This window comes from Crocodylus siamensis, chromosome 7, assembly GCF_052110815.1.
Source record: "Crocodylus siamensis isolate JL-2025a chromosome 7, ASM5211081v1, whole genome shotgun sequence".
NCBI classification, from domain to species: domain Eukaryota; kingdom Metazoa; phylum Chordata; order Crocodylia; family Crocodylidae; genus Crocodylus; species Crocodylus siamensis.
This window is the reverse complement of record NC_143401.1, coordinates 57,163,468-57,184,901: the sequence shown is the minus strand read 5'-3', so window position 1 is coordinate 57,184,901 and position 21,434 is coordinate 57,163,468. Positions and strand designations below refer to the sequence as shown.

Genomic DNA, 21,434 nt, shown 5'->3' with positions numbered 1-21,434 from the left:
AGCGTGCTCACCTCACCCCAAATTTTGGTATCATCAGCGAATTTAAACAGGCTGCATTTCACCCCGTCGTCCAAATTGCTGATGAAGAAATTGAACAGTGCAGGCCCCAGGACCGAGCCCTGGGGGACTCCGCTGCCCACTTCCCCCCATGTTGAATATGACCCATCCACCACCACCCTCTGAGTACGACCCTTCAGCCAATCTGCAATCCATCTGACTGTGTAGGCATCAATGCCACAGTCACCTAGTTTTGTAATGAGGATGGGGTGGGAGACGGTGTCAAAGGCCTTGCTGAAGTCTAGAAAGACTACAACCATGGCAACACCTGCATCCATTGCCTTTGTGACCTGATCATAAAAGGCTGGATCAGGTTGGTCTGACAAGACCTGCCCCTAGTGAAACCGTGCTGGTTCCCCTTGAGCATCATCTCTGAGGCCAGCCCATCACAGATGTGCTCCTTGAGGATCTTCTCAAAGAGTTTCCCAAGGATAGAGGTAAGACTGACAGGCCTATAGTTGCCCAGGTCCTCCCTCTTCCCTTTTTTGAAGATGGGGACCACATTAGCTATCTTCCAGTCATCTGGCACCTGGCCCAAGCACCACGAGCGCTCGTAAAGCCGTGCCAAGGGCCCTGCAATAACCCTAGCTAGCTCCCTTAACGCCCTGGGGTGGAGAGCATCTGGCTCCGCTGACTTGAACACGTCCAGCCCCTCCAGAAGCTCTCTAACCTGGTCCTCCCCAACCTGAGGTCTGGAGGCGCCCCCCTCGAGTCCGTCTGGCATCCCAGCAGGGAAGTCCTGGTCCCTGCACAAGAAAACGGAGGTGAAGCATTGGTTAAAGAGTTCCGCTTTCTCCTCTGGCACAATCACCAGATTGCCCAGCATACCTTGCAGGGGCCCCACGTTACCTGGTGCCTTCTTTATCCTCCCTATGTATTTGAAAAAGGACTTTTTATTATCCTTGATCTTGGATGCTAGTCCTAGCTCTATGTCTGCCTAAGCTTTCCTGACAGCCCCCCTACAGGCCTGAGCAGAGGAGGTATACTCCTCTTTGGAGATAGCACCCCCCTTCCGCTGGGTGTACGCTGCCTTTTGGTAAGCAGGCATTCCTGGACACCCTTCGTGAGCCAGGGGGGCTTCCAGGCACTCTTGCCCCCCTTGCTTCTTGTTGGGATGGACTCCCCCTGGGCCCTGAGTATCGTTTCCTTAAGGAATGACCACTCGCCCTGGACGCTGAGTTCCCCTGCCCTCAAGGACCCCAGCGCCTCCCCCACTAGTCTCCTCAACTTGTTGAAGTTGGCCCTCCTGAAGTCTAGGGCTACCGTCTTGCTGCAGGCCCTTGACACCCTGCGCTGGATGGTGAATTCCAGCAAGCGATGATCACTATCGCCCAGGTGATCAAGAACCTGGAGGCCCCTTACCAGGTCATCCATCGCCTGTGGCCAGGACCAGGTCCAACAGGGTGTTACCTCTGGTGGGACTGTGCACCTCCTGGATTAAGTGGAGGTCCTGTATCTCAGCCAGGAACCTCCTGGAACGGTCCGTCCTGGCTGACTGTTCCTCCCAGCAGATGTCTGGGTAATTAAAATCACCCATGACAACTACATCCCTTGCCCTCAGTGCCTCCGCAAGCTGGCCCGAAAATTCCCGGTCCAGCTCCTCCTCTTGGTTGGGCGGTCTGTAGTAGACCCCCACTGTCAAATCACTCTCCCCACGGTCCCCTTGAATCTTAACCCAGAGCACTTCAACCTGCCCTTCCTCTGATCCCATCCTGCTGGTAGAGGATGTGTAGTGCTCCTTGACATAGAGTGCTACACCCCCACCTTTCCTTCCTTCTATCCCGCCTATAAAGCCTATAGCCCCTAATGCTAACTGCCCAGTCATGGGACAAATCCCACCATGTTTCTATTAGCCCTATGACATCTGGGTTTGAACTAGCTATTCTGAGGGCGAGTTCCTCCTGTTTATTCCCCATACTGCGAGCATTGGTTTATAGGCATTGGGGATAACACCACTGAAATCCATAGAAGTGCCCCTGTATAACTTGTGTCCAAGCACAAGGGGTTGTGAGGTAGGTTGGACATTTGTTAATGTCCAGCCTACCTCACAGAAGAAACTTGCCACCCCACAGTGCCCATCCAGAGGGTACTTCAGCAAGTCTGGTGCAGAACAAGGTTTGACAGGCAGGGGTGTTTGTGGTTTCTTACAGAAGTCCATGCAGGGTTGGCCCTGCTGGTCCATCAGAATCCATTGAATTTCACAGGAAAGGAAAACCTCCTCCCAAGCTGTGGGCAACCCCTTGTATGAAGCTGCAGGGAGCAATGGGACCTTCTTGTCCCATGCCCTGATTGGCTTGTTTTCAGGGGAGCAAAGGTGCTTTCCTGGGTTGGGAGAGTACGTTCTTGCTAGCTTTGAATCCTCTGACTTGACGATCGAATGGCCTAAGAGAGTTTTCTGAGCATTTTCCCCATGGTAACACACTGCACTGACACCAGTCTTGAGGTCAGCTTTTGCCTTGCATCGCCCATACAGTGTGGCAGCCCATACAGTGGCACAGATAACCCCAGCTTGCCCTTTGCTGCATCTTCCTCCCTTTCTGTGTCCAGTGTAGGGGAATGCTCATCCCCAGCCTAGAGACACACTCCCTTTCCTCAATGGGAGTCTTTCCAAGAGCTGTTACACATCCCGCTTCAGCCAATAACTCTCAAGTGGCTTTTGGCTCCGTAGTGCAGCGAGCCACTGCCACTGCGGAAGCCCCCATTGGTGGGACTGGCAGAGCCGCTGCAGGGTGGCAGCGTGCCAGGTTGGACGACGTGCCGTTTCCTTCAGGGAGAGGGAGCTTGTTTGTTCTGCTTTGTGTGCTTGGCTGATTGGGGCCATTGAAAGCGATGGTGGTGGGAGTGGACAGGGCTGGAAGTCTTGAGTGGGTGTTCAATAGAAAATACATTTGTTTTGTTCTGGCCTTGCTCTGAATCGCTGTCCACACAAAGAGCACCAGTGCCAGATGGGACACACAATGCCTTTGAGCCTGGCTGGGGCATGGCAGCGTCAGCCCATTTCTCTTATTCTGAAGCTCCAGCTGTACTGAAACCTGCCAGCACCAGGAGGAAGTGGTTTGAGACTCAGCCAGGAAGGGAAAGGAACAGAATTGAGTCATCAGAGGTGCTTGCAGACTTGTGAGGGAGTCCCACAAGAAGGAACAGAGAGGTTCTGTTAGATACTGAGCAGAAAGAGCGATTGCCCTGAGAAGTGGCATTTCCCTGCTTGTGAAATTGGACAGACACTACTGTTGTTAAGACTTTCCTGATATGGGACCCCTCCACCCACTCATCCAGAAGACAGCATGCTGATGTCCTTACAGGGACACCTTCCTTGCATGGATGTCCCTGTAATCCGCTGTTTGACTCGTTCAGAAAATAAAAGTTCTGTCATCTCAGGGCTGGGGCCTAGACTGAGAAACAGTACCTGTGTCAGCAAGGCTGGCTGAACCAACAGCTCAGGTCTCATTAGAAAGATTAGGGAAGGAGCATTGTGACAGATAGCATGTGCTTCTGTGCGACTGTGCACGTTCACTCAGAACTGTGTGTGAGCTTGTGTGGGAGAGGGAGGGTTACAGGAGTAGGCCTGTGAGGCACAGGGAAGGGGGGATGTTCATGTTTGTTAGACACTGAGATGGCCTTAATTTCAGTGTATAACCTATTGAGAAATGAAAAGGGAGCCAATGTGAATATGCAGATACTCTGCTAGCAGAGTAATAGCCAGAGGGTTCAGTTAACTGAAAGGTCTCTAATACAGGCATTTAGTGCATTTGCAAAGCACAACACCTGAATTTGATGTTGGGTCCTGTCAGATCCAACCACAATGTACTGACTTTCTAAGAGCAGGAAATGCATGTGGAGAACAGGGCAGCAGCAGAACGTAGGGAAAGCAAAGCACTTGTTGGCTGCAGGCTGGCAGGGATAAAAGATGGCCTGGGGCACTCAGAGCTCTGGTGCTGGCCCCTGGAAACAGCAGTGAGAAGCCCCCATTGATACTGCAGTATTATTGTGTGGTGCTGTTGGTTCCTTCAAGATAAGGCCTATCTAGGAAGCTTTTATGTGATGTCCCTATAAAATGAGCCCAGTGTTCACTAAGAATATAGCTGTGTCAAGGTGGGTCAGACTGGCAAACCCCTGATTTCTTTTACAAACTGCATTCAGACATCTATACCTAGAGAACAAGATGGAGGTGCAGAAGGGAATTGGTGAGGCTCTTCTCACCAAGGCGTCCCTGGGGGTTACAAGAAATAACAGCCATAAGCTAGCAGAGAGCAGATTTAGACTGGACATTAGGAGGAACTTCTTCACAGTTAGAGAGGCCAAACCCTGAAATGGGCTCCCAAGGGAGGTGGTGCTCTTCCCTACTCTGGGGGTCTTCAAGAGGAGGTTAGATAGCCATCTGGCTGGGGTCATCTGAACCCAGCACTCTTTCCTGCCTATGCAGGGGATTGGACTTGATCTATTGAGGTTCCTTCCGACCCTAACATCTATGAATCTATGTTGCCAATTAGTGGCTTTCAAAGACTGCTGTCTCATCACAGCTCCCCCCCCTCCCCCTCCCCCCCCACTCAGATGCATTTGTGGAAGCTCTTCTAGCACAAGTCCCTTACCTGGATGCTATCAGAGTATGTGGTATTCCCCAAATCCATTGCGCAGAAATAAAGGCTTTGTCATGGCAAGAGTCCATTTAGTATAACTGGGAAACCTGAATAGGACACAGCTCTTCTCCTGAACTGCAGCTGCTGCTGCTGCTGCTGATACAGCATGTGGTGTGGCTGATAAACACCCACAAGGCTTTTGGATGTGTCAGACAGGAAGATTAACACTGGATGTGGACATTGAGCTGAAGAGAATAGCTGAGACCAAAGGAATGGGGACATTCATTTTACCAGGAGCCAAGTAACACTATGGTGGCAGTAGTTTGGTTTAAATCCCTGACAGAGCAACTTAGAATAGGTTACTGGTCATTCCTAAATATAATGTCCCCTTTCCTAGAGTCTAAAATATTTGCCTCTAGGGTGTGTTAGGAAGTTGGCAGAACAGGAAGGAAGTCAAGATTCTATTGTCAGCAAGGGCCTTAAATTTGGTTTGTTGAATGTTACTTATTACAGCCCAGTTGAAAGCTGTATAAGAATTACTGTGAATTCAAGTGCACCAAACATGACACAGACCTGCCAAGACACAGTTGCTTCTGCTCCCAGAGGTAACCAGCATGTCTTGGAAGAGGTGCTGCTGCTTAAATAAAGCACTGAATGATCAGCATTCATCTTGAGTTTTGTCCCCGCAATCTAATTTCATTGTTGCCATTGTGACAGTAGTATGATTTAATGAATGCAAATTGGGAAAGCAGGAAAGATGCATTGGGGGAGTCTTTATAAAAACACATCACTTAGAGGAAATTAATTCTGACATTTCAGGGAATTTAAACAAAGAAATAGTCTGTTTGATCACAAATCTGGCTCACTTCTGCAGCCAGAGCCCTAGCTGTGTCTTTATTTCATGTGTGTTCTCTTTTCTCTCTTCCCCCCCCTTTTTTTTTTTTATCTACTCTTCTGCTGTGGTCTGCATTCCCAGGAGGTGGAGGTGAGTGAATATTGATTTTTGAATCTGGTTCCATTTAATTTTTACAAGGCATCTGTGTTATCCTTTCTGTTCTTTCATCCTTGACCGCTTCCCCTGGCTTAGCAGGAGTTGACTTGAACAGTTGCATGCTGCATAAAGCATGGCCAAGAGGAGCAGGTATGTGACTGTGGTTGCTTTTGCGTATGTATCTGTGCCCATACACACATGCCTTTGTTCATGCACAAAGGGAAAATTTATCCTTATGCAAAGGACCACTGAAGTGGAATTGCAGTGCTGTATAGGCCTTGTGCTAGCCCTGCGTACAATTTCTCCCCAGGAAATTGCCTATGCAACTGTCAGCAAAAAGAAGGTACCACTGAAGGACTTAGCAAATTCCTGTCAGGGAGGTGGTTGTTATATAATGATACACATGGAGTAGTACTGGTAGTAGTATTCTGATTGATATGCACATGATACTATTATCTGTTGATGTCACTTACATATTGACACCGTGCTTGGCACTGTACAAAAAGCAAGGAAGACCCTATTCTTCTTACATCAGCACTATTCTTAATAGGCCTAAGCAGCAAGTGACAAACCATAAAGGTGCATCCCAGAGCATAGCAACAGTGTTTGTTTGCGGGTAGCACAGGTAAGAGAGCCACAAGGAGAAACCTGAACAGATCCAGCACTGGCACTGCACAGCAATGGTGGCCGCTTTCCCTATAGCATGGAACTGTTGAACCCCTCCCTCTGCTTCTGCTCTTTGTTGTTGTTTCCTGCATTTGATTCTGCCTTGAAAAACATTTTCAAGGAGAGCAGCGTCACTGATTATGCTAGTGCTGCTAACTTGGTAGCTTTCCAAATCTGGCGACTCCACAAACAAAGGAGGCTTGTGGGTTTAAGTCCTGCACAGTGTGACAGCGGAAGTGGTTGTCAGGCTGCCTGAGCAGGGGGCAGGGACTTGGACTCCCTGTTTTGACTTGGGCAAGTGAGCTCAGTTTCCCACCTGCAACATGTAAATTTTGGGCCCACCAAGAAAGTCGCAGCTCTTACACTTCCGTGTTTTTACTGCACCTGTAGTTGTATCCTTCACTCACTGCTGCTTTGCCTTTAAAAAGAGCAGCACTGGCTAGAGTAGTATCCTGCTTTAGCCTTGTTGCTTGGAGCAGGCAAAGGCGGGCATCAGGGGCTGGAGTGGCTTGAGGGACTTCAGTGCTGAGTCACCAGGAATGATCAATTGCTTTTCAAGATCAGGGAGTCGGAGACAAAAGACATGTGTTTTTCCTTTTCCAAGAAATGTAATTTGCTCAGCACCTTTAATAATGTGGGTAGGTACTGACTGAGCAGCGCACTGACATTTACGATAAATAACCAGACCCATCCCCTCTAAGCCAGGACTTATATGCACCAGAGGCCCCAGCTGGGGTATATCTACACAGCACAATGCTGTGTCATGCAGAGAGACCTAAGCTACGTCTGAATGAGCTAGCATGGGTACTGGAAGCCGATAGCATGGTGCTTCACCTAGGCAGATCTCTGTGTAACAGCTGTTTACTGCTCCTGGTGCCCAAGTTAGGTCACTGAAGACTACTGGGGGTGTATCAGTCTGGGACTACACCATGCCCTATAGACGTATCCCAAGGTGAAGGTACACTGCTACAGCTGTGCTGGGCAAAGGGAATTCCCCATAGGGCCTGCTTGAACAATGATTGGCTGTTTTTACTTTTCTAGCAATCCTGAAGGAAATAATAAATAAGTATAATAGGAACCTTTAAATTGTCTTTGCAAGTGTCAGTGTGACTGTCCTCCAAGCCCCAGTTGTCAGTGAGACATTATTGTTACCTCTTCAGGCCAGTGTTGTCTTTAATCACTGATCATCAGGCTTGTAGTTCTGAACATGGATTCTCACATTTGGTATTTCCATTGACTAAGCCGTTCTCCCTCTCTCCCCCTCTCTTTCTTGTTCCCCAGGATGACTATATCAAGAGCTGGGAGGATAATCAGCCAGTTGATGAAGGTAACTCTTGTTTCTTGCTTATGCTCATTGTTTGCAGAGTTGCTGACACTTCCAGGAATGTGTCTCTAGACAGTCCTGCTGCCATCCACTCCAGTTACCTGATACTGAACTTTAGCACTGGCGAGGAACACCAGCATCCTGCGTCAAGTGGAGCTAGGGATTAAGTGCCTCCTTTTTTTCTGAGCCAGTGCCTCACCAGCAAGTCATGTGCAATGTGCCTCTAGAGCTGCCATCCAATGGGTAGAATTTAAACAAAGATCTTGACCAGTGCTTTGGTAATTAAACTAAGGTGATTAAAGGTCTCCTCCCACAGCAGTGTGCGTGACTGTCCTAGCTAAATTCCAGCTTGAGTAGATTCCACATCATCCCAGCAAATTCACTGTTCTCCATTTCCTGTCCTGACAGGTTGGGCAAGGTCCCATGTGCTGTTAAAGAGCAGCTGTTGTTCAGCCCAGTACTGATTCTGCTTCAGTGGTGGATTAAATTGTTTTGCCCAGTAATGCTTATAGAGGTGCTGCATGAGTGTTGGGGGCTATTCTGATGTTAGCCTCTTGTGCTTATTTTCCACTTGGAAATAGTAATCCTTTTACGTTGACATCACAGTGGAATTGCTGTGGGAACAGAATGGGGCTGTGATGTCACAGGTTTCTTACTATGGGTGTTTGGAGGAGCTACAGTTTTGTTTCTACGTAGATACAGTACAAATGAAGGAAGAAAGCTACTCTGGGAATCTGACACAGGCCAGTGTGACTTCACCACATTTAGTATGAATATTGATGATCTTAAAATGCTGATTCTCCCCTGCCTCCCCCACCCTCTTCTCACTTTCCAAATTTTGCCTGCTACCCTAGCAAATAGCTGAACATCATTTCTATTTGGGCATGATCTGTGCATTAACTGTCAGAGATACTGGCCCGTCCTGCTGGAGCCAATCTGCAACAGACTCTGCCACTGCTGGCCTATTGCCATGCCTAGTGCTGGGCCCTGATTTCCTGTCAGCCAGGGTTGGGGCAGTTGCATTCTCCACTGGAACGCTGTCTACATGCAGTTGTGAAGGGCTGTGAAATACAAGGCATCTGTTGGTGTCAAGGGCAGCTTGATAGAAGTTCTGGTCGGCAGCCAGGGCTGTCTGCTGCAGCTGGTGATCTGCCCTTGAGGAGGCTCTCTGCAGGCAGGGGGAGAGCATTAGCAGAAGATTGGACAACACCTGAGACCCGGGAAGTAGTACATCAAATACATTTTTTTTGCAAGTTCCTTTACAATGTGTGAATTGGCCCCATAAGCTTAGTGCTATCAGACTGACAAGACAGAAGTATGATCAGAGCATTCTGATTCTGTGCTGCATTTGCTTTTGTTGAGTTCTTTCATCCTGGTTTGGATGGGTCAGGTCTCAACATAGTTGGTTTTCTGTCTGCGTGAGCCCCTGGCTGCAGTGACTCAAGTTGGCCTAACAGTATGCAGCATTCATGAGCTCCAGAAGATGGGCCTTGTTAGTGACCAGCATCTGTTTGTGTCAAGCTGACTTTGCCCTCCCTACAGACAGGGCCCTAGTCACTGAAGATTTTTCGCAGTTCAGGTGAGGAGGCAGTATGAGAAGTGTTGTTTAGCTGTTAACTTATAGCTATGTTGTTATTTATAATTATTACTTTACAGATAGGAACTAACCCTCTTGCAGTGCTTCTTCATGAATACTCCCACGCTATAGAGGAAGAAACTGAAGATGATGATGATGATATTTGTGTTGCAGCAGTGCCTAGGAGCTCTAGCCATGGACCATTATGTTGGGTGCTGTACAAACACAGAACATAAAAATGGTCTTTTTTCCCCCAAGGAACATGTCTGCTATGATATACTTAGATGATAACAGATGGATGCCGGCCAGCAGATGAAGGAATACAAGAAAGTAAGAAGACATTGTTGGTCTCCTAACACCTGCTGCACAACCTTTGGCAAGGTGTCTATAGGCATCACAAAAATAAGTTTTAAGGAGGACCCTGAGGCAAATTTTAAAGGGATTTACCAAAGGTCACTTGCTTAAAGGTCTTCAGGAGATCTGGGGTTACAACTGGGGAAGGAATGCTGGCTCCCAGCTTCATGCTCAGACCACTAGATCAGTCCTACCTCTAAGCTGCTGTACATGTAGTACTTTGGAGATAGGATGTGGCAGGCATCACCCTTACAGAAAAGAGTGAGAGACAGCTCTCTTATAGCAAGATGCAGTTTAGGAAAACAGGCATTTTACAGAAAGCTCACACAGCCTGTGTAGTGCACAGTCCTGGGTTTTCCAAATTTTGGTTTGTAAATAAAATCCTTTGTTGACCTTTCAGTGCAAAAAGAGCTGGACACATTTGCAGAAATGTTCTTAATACACAAGTGCTGGTTTTTGACCAGGTACTGGGCAGAAAATGAAATTTCAGTTGACAAAAAGGGAAAGTTCAAAGTTGTCCTTGGTTTTCCTATTATCACTGTGCTCTAGTCCTGGGCTATCGCCAGCAACAGAAGCTAACTACCAGAGTGCAGTTGCCTTAAAGGGACGAGTTTAGATGACATTCTTGTGCTGTGTGGCCTAGGTGACCGTTACCACACGAGGCTCTTTTTGAGACTATCATGATGAAGACCGTGTTGCCATTTGCAGGATGGGTTGCAAATGACAGAGGGGACATTTAGTTCACCAGCATTCTCTTTTTCTATCTTCAGCTTTGGACACAACCAAAGACCCCTGCCAGAAAGTGAAATGTAGCCGGCACAAGGTTTGCATTGCCCAGGGCTACCAGAGGGCCATGTGCATTAGCCGCAAAAAGCTAGAACACAGGTAAGAGGGAGCCTGGAATCTGTGCGGGGGTTTCGAATGGCATTGTTCCTGTCACAGCTTATCATGTTGAAGAGGTTGGAACTGTTCTTATCTTTCCTTGTTTGCCTCCTTTGTAATACTCCACTTGTCCATCAGGATAGATGATATGCCAACTTCCTGTGCCTATTCCTATACTCCTAAAACACAGTGATGTATGAATAATATCACTTAGCAAACAGTGCTATAGAGGGGCAAGGCCATGGCACGTCAAGCAAGGAGATGTCATCTGTTTTGACAGGAACAGACTCAGACAGATGCTGCCATGCTATTAGTCCATCAGTTTGAACTCAGTTCCTGAGCTGATTGTTCTTTGTAATAGCCTTCTTGACTTCTAAAATAGAAGAAACTTTTTAGTGGTTTCCTAATTCTTTCCTCTCTGTGTGTGCTTCTTTGCGGCACATACATGTGTTTATTATTGTAGGGTTGTCTATAAATGGGTAGTAGCTGGGAATGTTTTTGTTCTAGAAACACATGGGAACAAAGCCATATCATTGCCACAGCTGGCACTAGCTAGTTGCCCTGGACTCAGGAATCCAGGTCAGGTTCTTCTCAGCCTTACTCGTGAGACAGACAGACTGCAGAAGCCTGGCACTAGTGAAGATGTTAATTAACACAGCTGCAGCTTGGACAGGATTTATCACTTGAACTTCACCTTGTAACAGGTGGATTCTTACATGAGCCTGCAATGTCAGAGATGAAGGAAGAGCACACAAAGGGCTCCAGATTCCCTGTGGACAGGATGGGCTGATGAGCAGATGTTTCCTAACCTCCCTACACCCCATACTTTAAAGTTCCTGGTTGATTCTGTTGCAGCCAGCAGTGTGTTCTGGGTGCAGTTGTTTTAGCTGCTGCTGGGTCACAGTGATGGAGCCCTCCCTGGGATGGGAACTTGCACTAGTAGAGGCACAACAATGTGTGGGAGCTACCAACTATAATAATGTAAAATCCTCACTGCCAGCAAAGCAGTGGCACGGGACCAGCCTCTTCAGCCCACAACTAAACAGGAAAACAAAAAGTGTTGAGCCTAGGCTGGAATAATGCTTCAGGCATTCGTTGGAGCACAGAGAGCAGAAGTGTTCTGGAGTCAGGAGCTCTCAGTGGAGTAACGTCCTCTCTCTTGAACTTGCATCATGCTGTGGGCTGGTCAGTACTTTTAGCTGCACCAGCCGAGCACAGGTCAGGAGAGAGGCCCCACTGCAGACTGGCTCTTCCAGAACCCTGTGCAGCTACAGCCGCTAATATCGTGTCTTTCCCTACTTATTTTCCAATGTTCTTTAGAAATGACCCAATTCTTGTACACATTGTTCCTTTGGGGATTGCTGGGCCACCTCCCACTTGCTTCCCCTTGCACCCTGAAAACCCAGGTGTGCAAAACCAGCTCCAGGATCACTTGGGCTTTGATTATAAACCTGTTGCTTCAAAGGTCACTTCTGTTCCTCCCACACCCTGTCCCTGGTCCCAGTGTGGCAGGCAGGTGGACAGCTGCCTGCCAAATGCGGATGATTTGCCCCAGAGTGATAGGAGTGGCTGACTTCTTTAGGGAGCTGAAAAGCGGACACCTTCATCCCACCCTGTCAGGGAGTAGACAGCTTGGGTTGCCTGCCTAACACATCTCCATGTCTCTCTCTTTCCCATGTTTAGAATCAAGCAGCCTGCCCTGAAACTCCATGGAAACAAAGAGAGCTTTTGCAAGCCCTGTCACATGACCCAGCTCGCATCTGTCTGTGGCTCTGATGGACACACTTACAGCTCTGTGGTGAGAGAGGAAACAAGACTTGTGTTAAGCGGGGTGTGTAGGTGGGTGTACCAGGGTAGCCCGTGAGGAGCTGCAGCCTGGCATGGTTTCTAGTGTAGAACAAAGTCCTGCTGTGCAGCTTGGGTCTGTGCTGGCAGTTGGTTGATGGTGCTCAAGACTCTAGCTCTGACAATTCTCTAGCGGCATGGAGGCACAGGAGCAATTGATGAATTTGGCTTTGTTGTGGGAGGGGTGACATGTGCTCCTGAGAAGGCATTGGGTATCACAGGCCAGTTCCCTGCACTGTGACTGCAGTTTATTCAAAGGAATACACAAAATCATCTGTATCCTCCCCCTCAACACACCCACACCTGTGCCACACCACAGCCACAAAGCACCCTCTTGAACATAAAATCCTCACAATGTGCCACAAGGAAAGAGCAGCAGAAAAAAGGTGCCATCAATGGTTTGCTACTGCAATAGGAGGGAATTTGTTAGGTTAATGTATGTTCAGACGATCCTAGGGAGAGGACTATGCCACGTGCTACAGAGGAAGGCAGAAATCCCCAAGTCTTTGAATATAGCAATCTGATCTTTGTGTTCCTATGTAGATAGTGAGTTGCTTTCATCTGGGGTCATGCTTGCTCCCTGGTGAGTCACGGGAGCTTCTCTGTTTAGCATCATGTGTGGTTTGGGTAGCATGACCTGCCAAATGCTCAGAGCAGGATCTGGCCTCCTGCACTCACTCTTCCTTCTCTGTCTCTCAGTGCAAACTGGAACAACAAGCCTGCCTGACCAGCAAGCAGCTGACGGTGAAGTGTGAGGGCCAGTGCCCCTGCCCCACTGAGCACAGCCCCACTTCAGCCACAGATACTAAGCAAGGTAGGAGGGAGGCTTTGGGTAGTGATGGCTTTGCCTTAGCTGTGGGTACCAGAATGAACAAGAAAAGCACATGCCCCTTGGAGCAGGGAGCAATAGGAGAATGAAGGTGCCAGCACTGCTGGCCTTCAGTAAGACAGTGGGGTAGGGCAGGCTACCGCCCGCAGACAGGAGCATAGCTGGGTGTGTGTATGCAGGCACCCCCAGCCTTCTACGTCAGGGGGAGTGGAGCCCAGCTGCTGGACCTGGAGTTGGCATCAGTGGTAGCATTTGAATTTTTGTTTCCCAGGGACAAGTCTCCAAAGAAGCAGGCAGCACTAGAGCATGTAGGGCCTATCAGAGCTTGGTCTGCTGTCCTGGCCCTGCATGTTAGGTGGCTGGGCTAGTGCCTGATAAATGATCAGTAACAAGAGTCTGAGGCTGAGAAGTAGCACAAAGGAGAAATATGTGGCTGGCTGTCACTCATTGCCTTCACTGGAGCTGGACTAGGGCTGGGGACTGAGTCAGCAACGTCAGTGCAGGGTGTTAATGGAGACCGTGAAGAAAAGGAAGTGAAGGAGAGGAGAAGGGGGAGTGCAAGAGATGGGTGTGGGAGGAAAGATGAGCATAAAAAGGACTACACATGCAGGAGCCAGATGAGGTAGGAGTCACTGAGGAAAGGGACCCATTGAGAGGGAAGTTGCCGAAGAGCAGGCTGGATCTCCAGCCCGGATGCCTATGAGAAGGAGCAGGGCTTGGAAGTGGGCAAGGACACAGAGCAAAGTGCATTGTCTGCTGATAAGGTCTCCAGGAGGAGTGGGCTAGAAAGACATTTAGAGACCACTGGCAGGCTTCTGGGCCTGGCTGTTGGGCCTGCTCAAGGATAGGATGACCTGCTTCCCACTCTCCCAGTACCATGGTTTTGTCTCATCTTGCATGGGGTAAATTGGCCACTTCCCATCCAGTCTCAGCCTCCACTTCCATCCTTCCTTCCCTCACCATTGGCTTGGACACTTGCTTAATGTTTTACTTGTTAATTTTCAGATACCTGCACTGGGCAGGATTTGGCTGACCTGGGGGACCGTCTGCGGGACTGGTTCCAGCTCCTGCACGAGAACTCCAAGCAGAATGGTTCTGGAAGCCCAGGGACCAATCCAGTCAATGGTATGGAAACAGCAGACTGTCCATTCACGAGTGCACATGTGTCTAACTCCTGCTGGTTGTGTGGAGGGAGGAGCAGTGGTCTGCAGTGAATAGAGTCAGATTCTCAGCTGGTGTAAATCAGTGCAGTGGTTTGGATGTGAGCAGAGCTTGCTGACTTGCAGCAGCTGGGGAGCTGGGACTTTGGCCCCAGTTCCTCTATTCAGAGAATAATAGAAAATTAGGGTTGGAAGGGACCTCAGGAAATTATCTAGTCCAACTCCCTATCCAAAGCAGGACTGTCCCAAACTATATCATCCCAGTCAAGGCTTCCAAGGATGGAGATTTTACAACCTATCTGGGTAACCTGTTCCAGTGCTTTCCCACCCTCCTCATGAGAAAGTTCTTTCTAATATCTAACCTAAACTTCCCTTGCTTCAACTTGAGCCCATTGCTCCTTGTTCTGTCATCTGTCACCACTGAGAACAGTCAAGCTCCATCCTCTTTGGAACCCCGCTTCAGGAAGCTGAAGACGGCTATTAAATCCCCGCTCAGTTTTCTCTTCTCCAGACTAAACAAGCCCAGTTCCCTCAGCCTCTCCTCAGAGTCATGTCCCCCAGTCCCCTCACCATTTTTGTCAGCCAATGCTGGACTCTCTCCAATTTGTTCACATCCTTTCTGTAGTGGGGGGCCCACAATTGGACACAGTACTCCAGATGTGGCCGTACCAGTGTTGAATAGAGGGGAAGAATCACTTCCTTTGATCTGCTGACAACACTCCTACTAATACAGCCCAGTATGCCATTAGCCTTCTTCACAGTAAGGGCACACTGTTGGCTCATATTCAGTTTATTGTCCACTGTAACCCCCAGGTCCATTTTAGCCAATTGGTCTCCAGCCTGTACCAGTGCATGGGATTATTCCATCCTAACTACAGGACCTTGCACCACTTCTTATTGAACCTCATGAGATTTCTTTTGATCCAATCCTTCAATTTGTTGAAGTCTCTCTGAAGCCTAGCCCTACCCTCCAGCATATCCACTGCTCCCCCCAGCTTGGTGTCATTCACAAGCTTGCTGAGCGTGAACTCTATCTCCTTCTCCTTCCCTTTCTTAAAGATGGACATTATATTTGCCCTTTTCTAATTGTCCAGGACCTCTCCCAATCACCATGAGTTTTCAAAGATGATGGCCAGTGGCTCTGCAATCACATTGGCCCTCTAACACTCTTTGGGTGCATCCTGTCCATCACATGTATTTGTACATGTCCAGCTTTTCTAAATAGTTCTTAACCTGTTCTTTTGCCACTGTTGGCTGCTCCCCTCCTGCTCAAAATGAGCTGCCAGGTGCAGTAGTCTGGGAGGTGACCTTGTGAAGACTGAGGTGAAAAAGGCACTGAGTAATTCAGCCTTTTCCATCTCATTTGTCAATAGGTTGCCTCCCCCATTTAGTGAGACTTACACTTTCCCTGATCTTCCTCTTGTGCTGAAATACTTGTAGAAACCTTTCTTATTACCCTTCATGTACTTTGCTAGCTGGAACTCCAGCTATGCTTTGGCCTTCCTGATGTCATGCCTGCATGCCTGAGCAGTGCTCTTATACTCCTTCCTAGTCATTTGTCCAAGCTTCCACTTCTTGTAAAGTTCCCTGCTAAGCCAAGCTGGTCTTCTGCCATACTTGCTAGTCTTCCTGTGCATCAAGATGATTCCTACCTGCGCCCTCAGTAAGGTTTCTTTAACGTACAGGTAGCTCTCCTGGACTACTTTTCCCCCTCAGATTTGCCTCCCCAGGGATCATGCCCATCAGTTCCCTGAAGGAGTCAAAGTCTGCTTTTCTGAACTCCAGGGTCTGTACTCTGGTGCTCTCCTTTTTTCCTTTCCTCAGGATCCTGAACTCAGTCATCTCATGGTCACTGCTGCCCAAGTTGCCATCCACTACTACATTCCCCACCAATTCCTTTCTGTTTGTGAGCAGCAGGTCAAAAAGAGCATGGCTGCTAGTTGGCCTCCAACACATGTACAGGAAGTTGTCCCCAACACTCTCCAAAAACTTCCTGGATTCAAGATGCAAACTAGAAATGGATCAGTGTCTCCTCTTCAATGGTAGCTGCAAATCATTGGGCTGGACAGGAAGCATGCCAGTACCCTCCCTGAGAGAGAAACTGAGCTTTTTGTGCAGGCCTGGACAGTGTGTGCTGGCAGACATGCCTAAGAGTCTTCTCTGTGGGAGCTCTGCTGTTGGAAGACTTATTCACTAACATCAGTGGCTTGAATTTCCAGTGGACTATCCCATTCATCAGCATGAGCTGTGCTTGATTGGTTTGTTTGACATGCTTGGTACCTTGTTCAGCACCTATGCCCTTTATTTAGATAAGCCAAGTGCAAATAAGGCCTATGGATGTCACATGTGTTGTGTTAGCAACAGAAGGTAGAAGCAAGGAGGGGGCCTGTGGTGGAGATCAGTGTCCTTGGGAGAGGATGGGAAAGCAATGTACAATAGAGCACAGTCACAGTGTTGCATCTCCATGACATCAGCCTCGCAGCTGGCATCCCAGAGGTGCTGCCCAGGCCTAGCAGGAGTTCCCCCCCCTAAATCTTTAACTTATCGCATTGATTTGAAGTCCCCCAGAGACTGTGCACACTTGGAGAATCAGATATAATGTATCGTTGCTCTGCTACCCGCTTGATCCTCCGGTGCTGGAATTGGAGTTTCCAGTGCAAGAAACTCTGTGCAGGTGCTTCCACTTACTTTGCTGGATTAGAGATTCACCTAAGCAGGGGAAATTCTCCAAGCATTTTTGCTTTCCACACAGTTGATGTGAACCTGGTGGCCAAAGAAGTTGGTCCATAATCTGAGCAGGAGAGAACATTGTTCTGGGGTATAGTTTCATAGATGTCAGGGTGAATAGTACATACTTAAATGGGACTTGTTTATCCCATTGTTGGCAGAGTTTGTACTGTGGCACTGCCAGCTCTTTTGACCTAAGCAGGGTTGGATCAGGACATTATTTGGAAAGAAGACATCTGTGCATGGACTGGGGCTGGTGATTCAGGAGGTGGCCTTCTTCCATCTTGGGGTTAGTTGTTATGGGATGGCTTGAGGCATTCTTCCTATGACCTCCCACTGTGCTCCTGACTCTTGATCCCTGATGGTCCTTTTAATACAAATAGGCATGTGAACCCAGGAATCCTGGTCAATGCTATCTCAGATAATTTCTTTCTGCTTTGTAACCCCTTCCCCCTGGAGTTTCAGTTGGATGCATTGGAAGCTAACCTGCTATGTAGCAGTGCTGTATTTTGCTCATTGGGTTTTGTGTTCTACCTCATTTCACAGTGATTGAGTGATTATTTTTATATATAGATAGATAGATATAGATAGATATCTATATATATATGTGCATAATTATATATATAAATCTCTGGTGACAATGTTTGGTGGCAGTATCTTTGCTTAGACTTTTCTCAACAATTCCTGTAATTGGTGGAGCTCGAATCAGTGTATCCAGTGGAGTGTATCTTAATGCATGTGCCATTATTAACCTGCTGCCATTTGACTGGTTTGGAAAACACCCCAGGGGTATGTTATGGTCACTTAGAGAACCTTTGATATAGGGAAGGAATAGTTTTCAATGGAAGCAGGGCTTTTCTTAGTGGCTGAAGTCTCCTTTGTATAAAAGTCAATTTTTGAGAGCCCTAATCGTGTGGTTAGAGTTAGATACATTGGTGCTAGACCCACCTTGCTGGGTGGGACACACAAGAGAGGTCTCCCAGAGTGGGCATTTGTGAGTGAGCACATACAAAGGGAGGCAGACACTGCACTCTGTTTATTCAAACCAAGTCCCTTGTCTCCTGACTGGTGTCTGAAGTTGGTCCCAGAGCACATGTGGAGTGTGAAGTGAGTGTGGCTAGGAGGAATGTAGGTAGTTTAAATGTCAGCGAGCAGGGCTGTCTGAGCTGAGTGCTCCCCCAGGGCACTGCATACGATGCAGTCGACAGCTGGAGCTGAGTTTGAGGCAGACGCTCCTGCCAGCTTCCTCTATGAGCTTTCCTCCTTCAGCTTTGCTAATCGGAACAGCAGGCTGTGTTTGTTTTTTCCCTGCTGCTAGAAAGCCCATCCAGAGCCAGGCTGGCAGTTGCTTCATACCCTCTGTGACTGGGGAAAGAGAAGTAGGATTCAGAGCATGTGCTGCCTGGGGACCCAGACCTGGCTTCCTTAGAGCTCCATGGATTGGTGTGTGTCTGGCAGGGATTACAGCAAGCGCAGCAGGGTGGCACCTGCCGGAAAGTACTTGCATTTTCCACTCCTACTTTGTCCAGTTTTTGTGCTCTGCATCCCACCTCCTTGTGTTCATTTCATCAGGGTGGTATGATTCCCCAGGCCATTGTCATGTGAGGACAATGTATCAACCTGAGACCCCTTCAGCAAAGGTGTCTCAGAAATGCCAGTGACAAAATCTGGCCAGGGTACAAAAATAAAGGGTGGTTGCCGACTTGGCTCTCCCTGTGTGGTGCTTTCTGAAAGAGAGCCTGACCTGCGGATGGAAAAGCTTAGCTCGGGGAAAGCAGCTGATGGTTTTGAAAACTGCTCCTCAGAAGGCCCCGTCCTTTGTATTTTTCCCCCCCATTAATTTTTTTATCTTGAATCTACTGATTGTACGTGAAGAGCAGTATGAGTGTGAACACTGGTGACATGCCCCCTACCGGGAGGCTAGGCTGTCTAAGAGGACCTGTGCATGATGCTGAAGGCATATTTGATTTGTATCTCACCCTTCTCTCTGCCCTTCCTTGTGTGTCCTCACAGTACTGGACAAGAGCCTGGTAGCCAGCTGCAAGGATTCTATCGGCTGGATGTTTTCCAAGCTGGACACAAACAGTGACCTCTTCCTGGACCAGACAGAGCTGGCAGCTATCAACCTGGACAAGTATGAGATCTGCATCCGGCCCTTCTTCAACTCCTGCGACACTTACAAGGATGGACATGTTTCCACAGCAGAGTGGTGCTTCTGCTTCTGGAGAGAGAGTGCGTCCCCACCAGGTTTCCTTGAGAGAGAATAATGTGCTGTAATGGGCTTTCAGTCAGCTCATTCAAGTAATTGGGGACCCCACAAAATGTTGGCCCTTTTCTGTGAACCCCCAAGGGCCCACCTTGCTTAAGAAATGTACAGCAAGGACATTTCTATCTAGGACTCGTCTCTGCAGCACAGTTGTGGTTTAGAAATATCTGAGGCATTGTGAGTAAAGGCTTCTCGCCACTCCTGCTGTATTCCTCACTCCCTCTCACCTGAGCCAGGATTGGTGATCTTGAGGGTACCGTGTAAACCGCACATGTTCAGGCAGGCTGTTAATGGAGTTGTGGGATGACAGCATAGAGCAGCTACCAGGCAGCAATAGTAGCAATAGTTTCCCTAAGAACAATTGTCATTTGACTACCCTGTGTAGGTTACATTTTAAAATGTGAGGCAGCTAGATGCTGTGGCAAAGGTGTGCAGTCACATACACACTGCTATAAATAAACAGAGTGAGCAGCAGAGAGCTGAGTGTAGGCAAGAGGATACACCTAAAAGTAACACTTCTATTGAAGTCTAATGTGAGGGCAGTTGTTGTACCGTGAAGTGCGTGAGGTGGTGGGAAGGCCATGAGAGAAGAGAAGCTGTCTTTTGGACCATCCCTCCAGCAGGGGAGAAAGGCTAAGGGAAAGTTAGCAAAGAGTCTGATTGTCCAGGGCTCTAGATTTTGGGTGGGTAGGGAGCTCCACACACGCTGGCATCTAGGATGATCAGGATTGGAGGGAAAAATGGTTAGGCAGACCTTGGCCCTCTGAGTAATTTAGTGCAGTCTTCATCGCCAGTATCATTTGCTGGCAACCTCTGAAGAAGTCATCAGAAATCTGAAGTGGTCCAGGCAGCCTGAAAGGTACTCATTTCTAAGAGGGTTTGTTTTGTATATTACAGAGCCCCCCTGTCTCACTGAGCTGGAGAGGATTCAGATCCAGGAAGCAGCAAAAAAGAAACCTGGTGAGTCAAAAGCTGTGTGACAGCTGAGATGTCAGGTGCTGGTTACTCGTACAACTTGGGGTAGCAAGGCTTGGCATCACTAACAGCTTGGGGCCAATTCTGGTTGGGAAGCCCTCTCACCCTTTGCATCCCTTGTGAAGCAGAGTTGAATGTGCACATGCCCTTTTCCTTCCCTGAAGTCAAGACATGACGCACCTCATGACAGCCATGTGTGACTCTGTGATGCAGACAGGGCTATTCCTGAGTTAGTAGGAGCCTTGTCTGATGCTTTATCATCATGCATTTGAAGCTGTGATGCTCCTGCTTCATGACATCTTCCCCATATCATGACCCACCACTGTTACAGCCTCTTGAGAGGCAGGTTCAGGTGCAAGATGCTGGATTTCTGAGACGGTTGCTCAGTAACTCTTTTTGGAGTGGCCAAGTCCCACTCCCTTTGTATCAAATGAAACAGTGGCAGTTGAACTGTATGTATCCTGTCCTTGCACTGGCCCCTGAGTCCCAGGAACATATTGCTGTTTTTTTAGGTGTTTTCATCCCTAGCTGTGATGAAGATGGATACTACCGGAAAATGCAGTGTGACCAAAGCAGTGGGGAGTGCTGGTGTGTCGACCAGCTTGGCATGGAGCTAACAGGGACACGGATACATGGAAACCCAGACTGCGGTAAGGAAACTAGAGGGAAGGGAAGAAAGGATTTATGACTCTCATGGTAATGAGTAAGCCTTGCTTCACAAAGGATAAGGTTTCACTGCACCACTGCTTCAGGAAAAGGCAAGTGAATGTGACAGGAAAAACAAAGAGCAAGATGCAACAAGAGTCTGGGCCTCGGTGTTCAGCCAACTCCAGGTTTGTAGGCTCAGAATTCAGAAGACTGGGCTTCAGATTAATAGGTTTTTTTTAAGGACAGAAAGACCTTGTGATCATCTAGTCTGACATCCTGCCTAACGCTGGTCACAGCACTTCACCCAGCAGTTTGTGCATCAGACCTAGCAGATTAGAAGTTACTAAATAAACATGGACCTCCTTTTAGTCTCTCCTGGGTAGTCAATTACTGTCCTATTAGGCACTATTTGCCCCAGTTAGAGGGCTGTACTCCATCTGGGAGAGCAGGGACATTGCAGGTAAAGATGGGTCTATGTTGGCAGGACTGACAGGGCTGAGAGCTAGACGGGAAGGAAGGGAGCCTCACAGAGGAAAGTGAGGTGCATTGCTAGCATG

The 21,434-nt window shown here is 48.3% G+C and overlaps 1 protein-coding gene across 1 annotated transcript in view; it reads left to right on the top strand.

The window, feature by feature from the left end:
* The window catches only part of SPOCK2 (SPARC (osteonectin), cwcv and kazal like domains proteoglycan 2), a 54,792-nt gene that overhangs the window by 24,036 nt on the left and 9,322 nt on the right, over positions 1-21,434 (top strand). The window contains exons 2-9 of the mRNA XM_090058716.1: positions 7,573-7,618; positions 10,316-10,430; positions 12,111-12,225; positions 12,972-13,086; positions 14,107-14,226; positions 19,002-19,220; positions 20,152-20,214; positions 20,742-20,879. Of these exons, the coding sequence (XP_089914842.1) occupies positions 7,573-7,618; positions 10,316-10,430; positions 12,111-12,225; positions 12,972-13,086; positions 14,107-14,226; positions 19,002-19,220; positions 20,152-20,214; positions 20,742-20,879 (931 nt within the window). The remainder of the gene's footprint in view (positions 1-7,572; positions 7,619-10,315; positions 10,431-12,110; positions 12,226-12,971; positions 13,087-14,106; positions 14,227-19,001; positions 19,221-20,151; positions 20,215-20,741; positions 20,880-21,434) is intronic.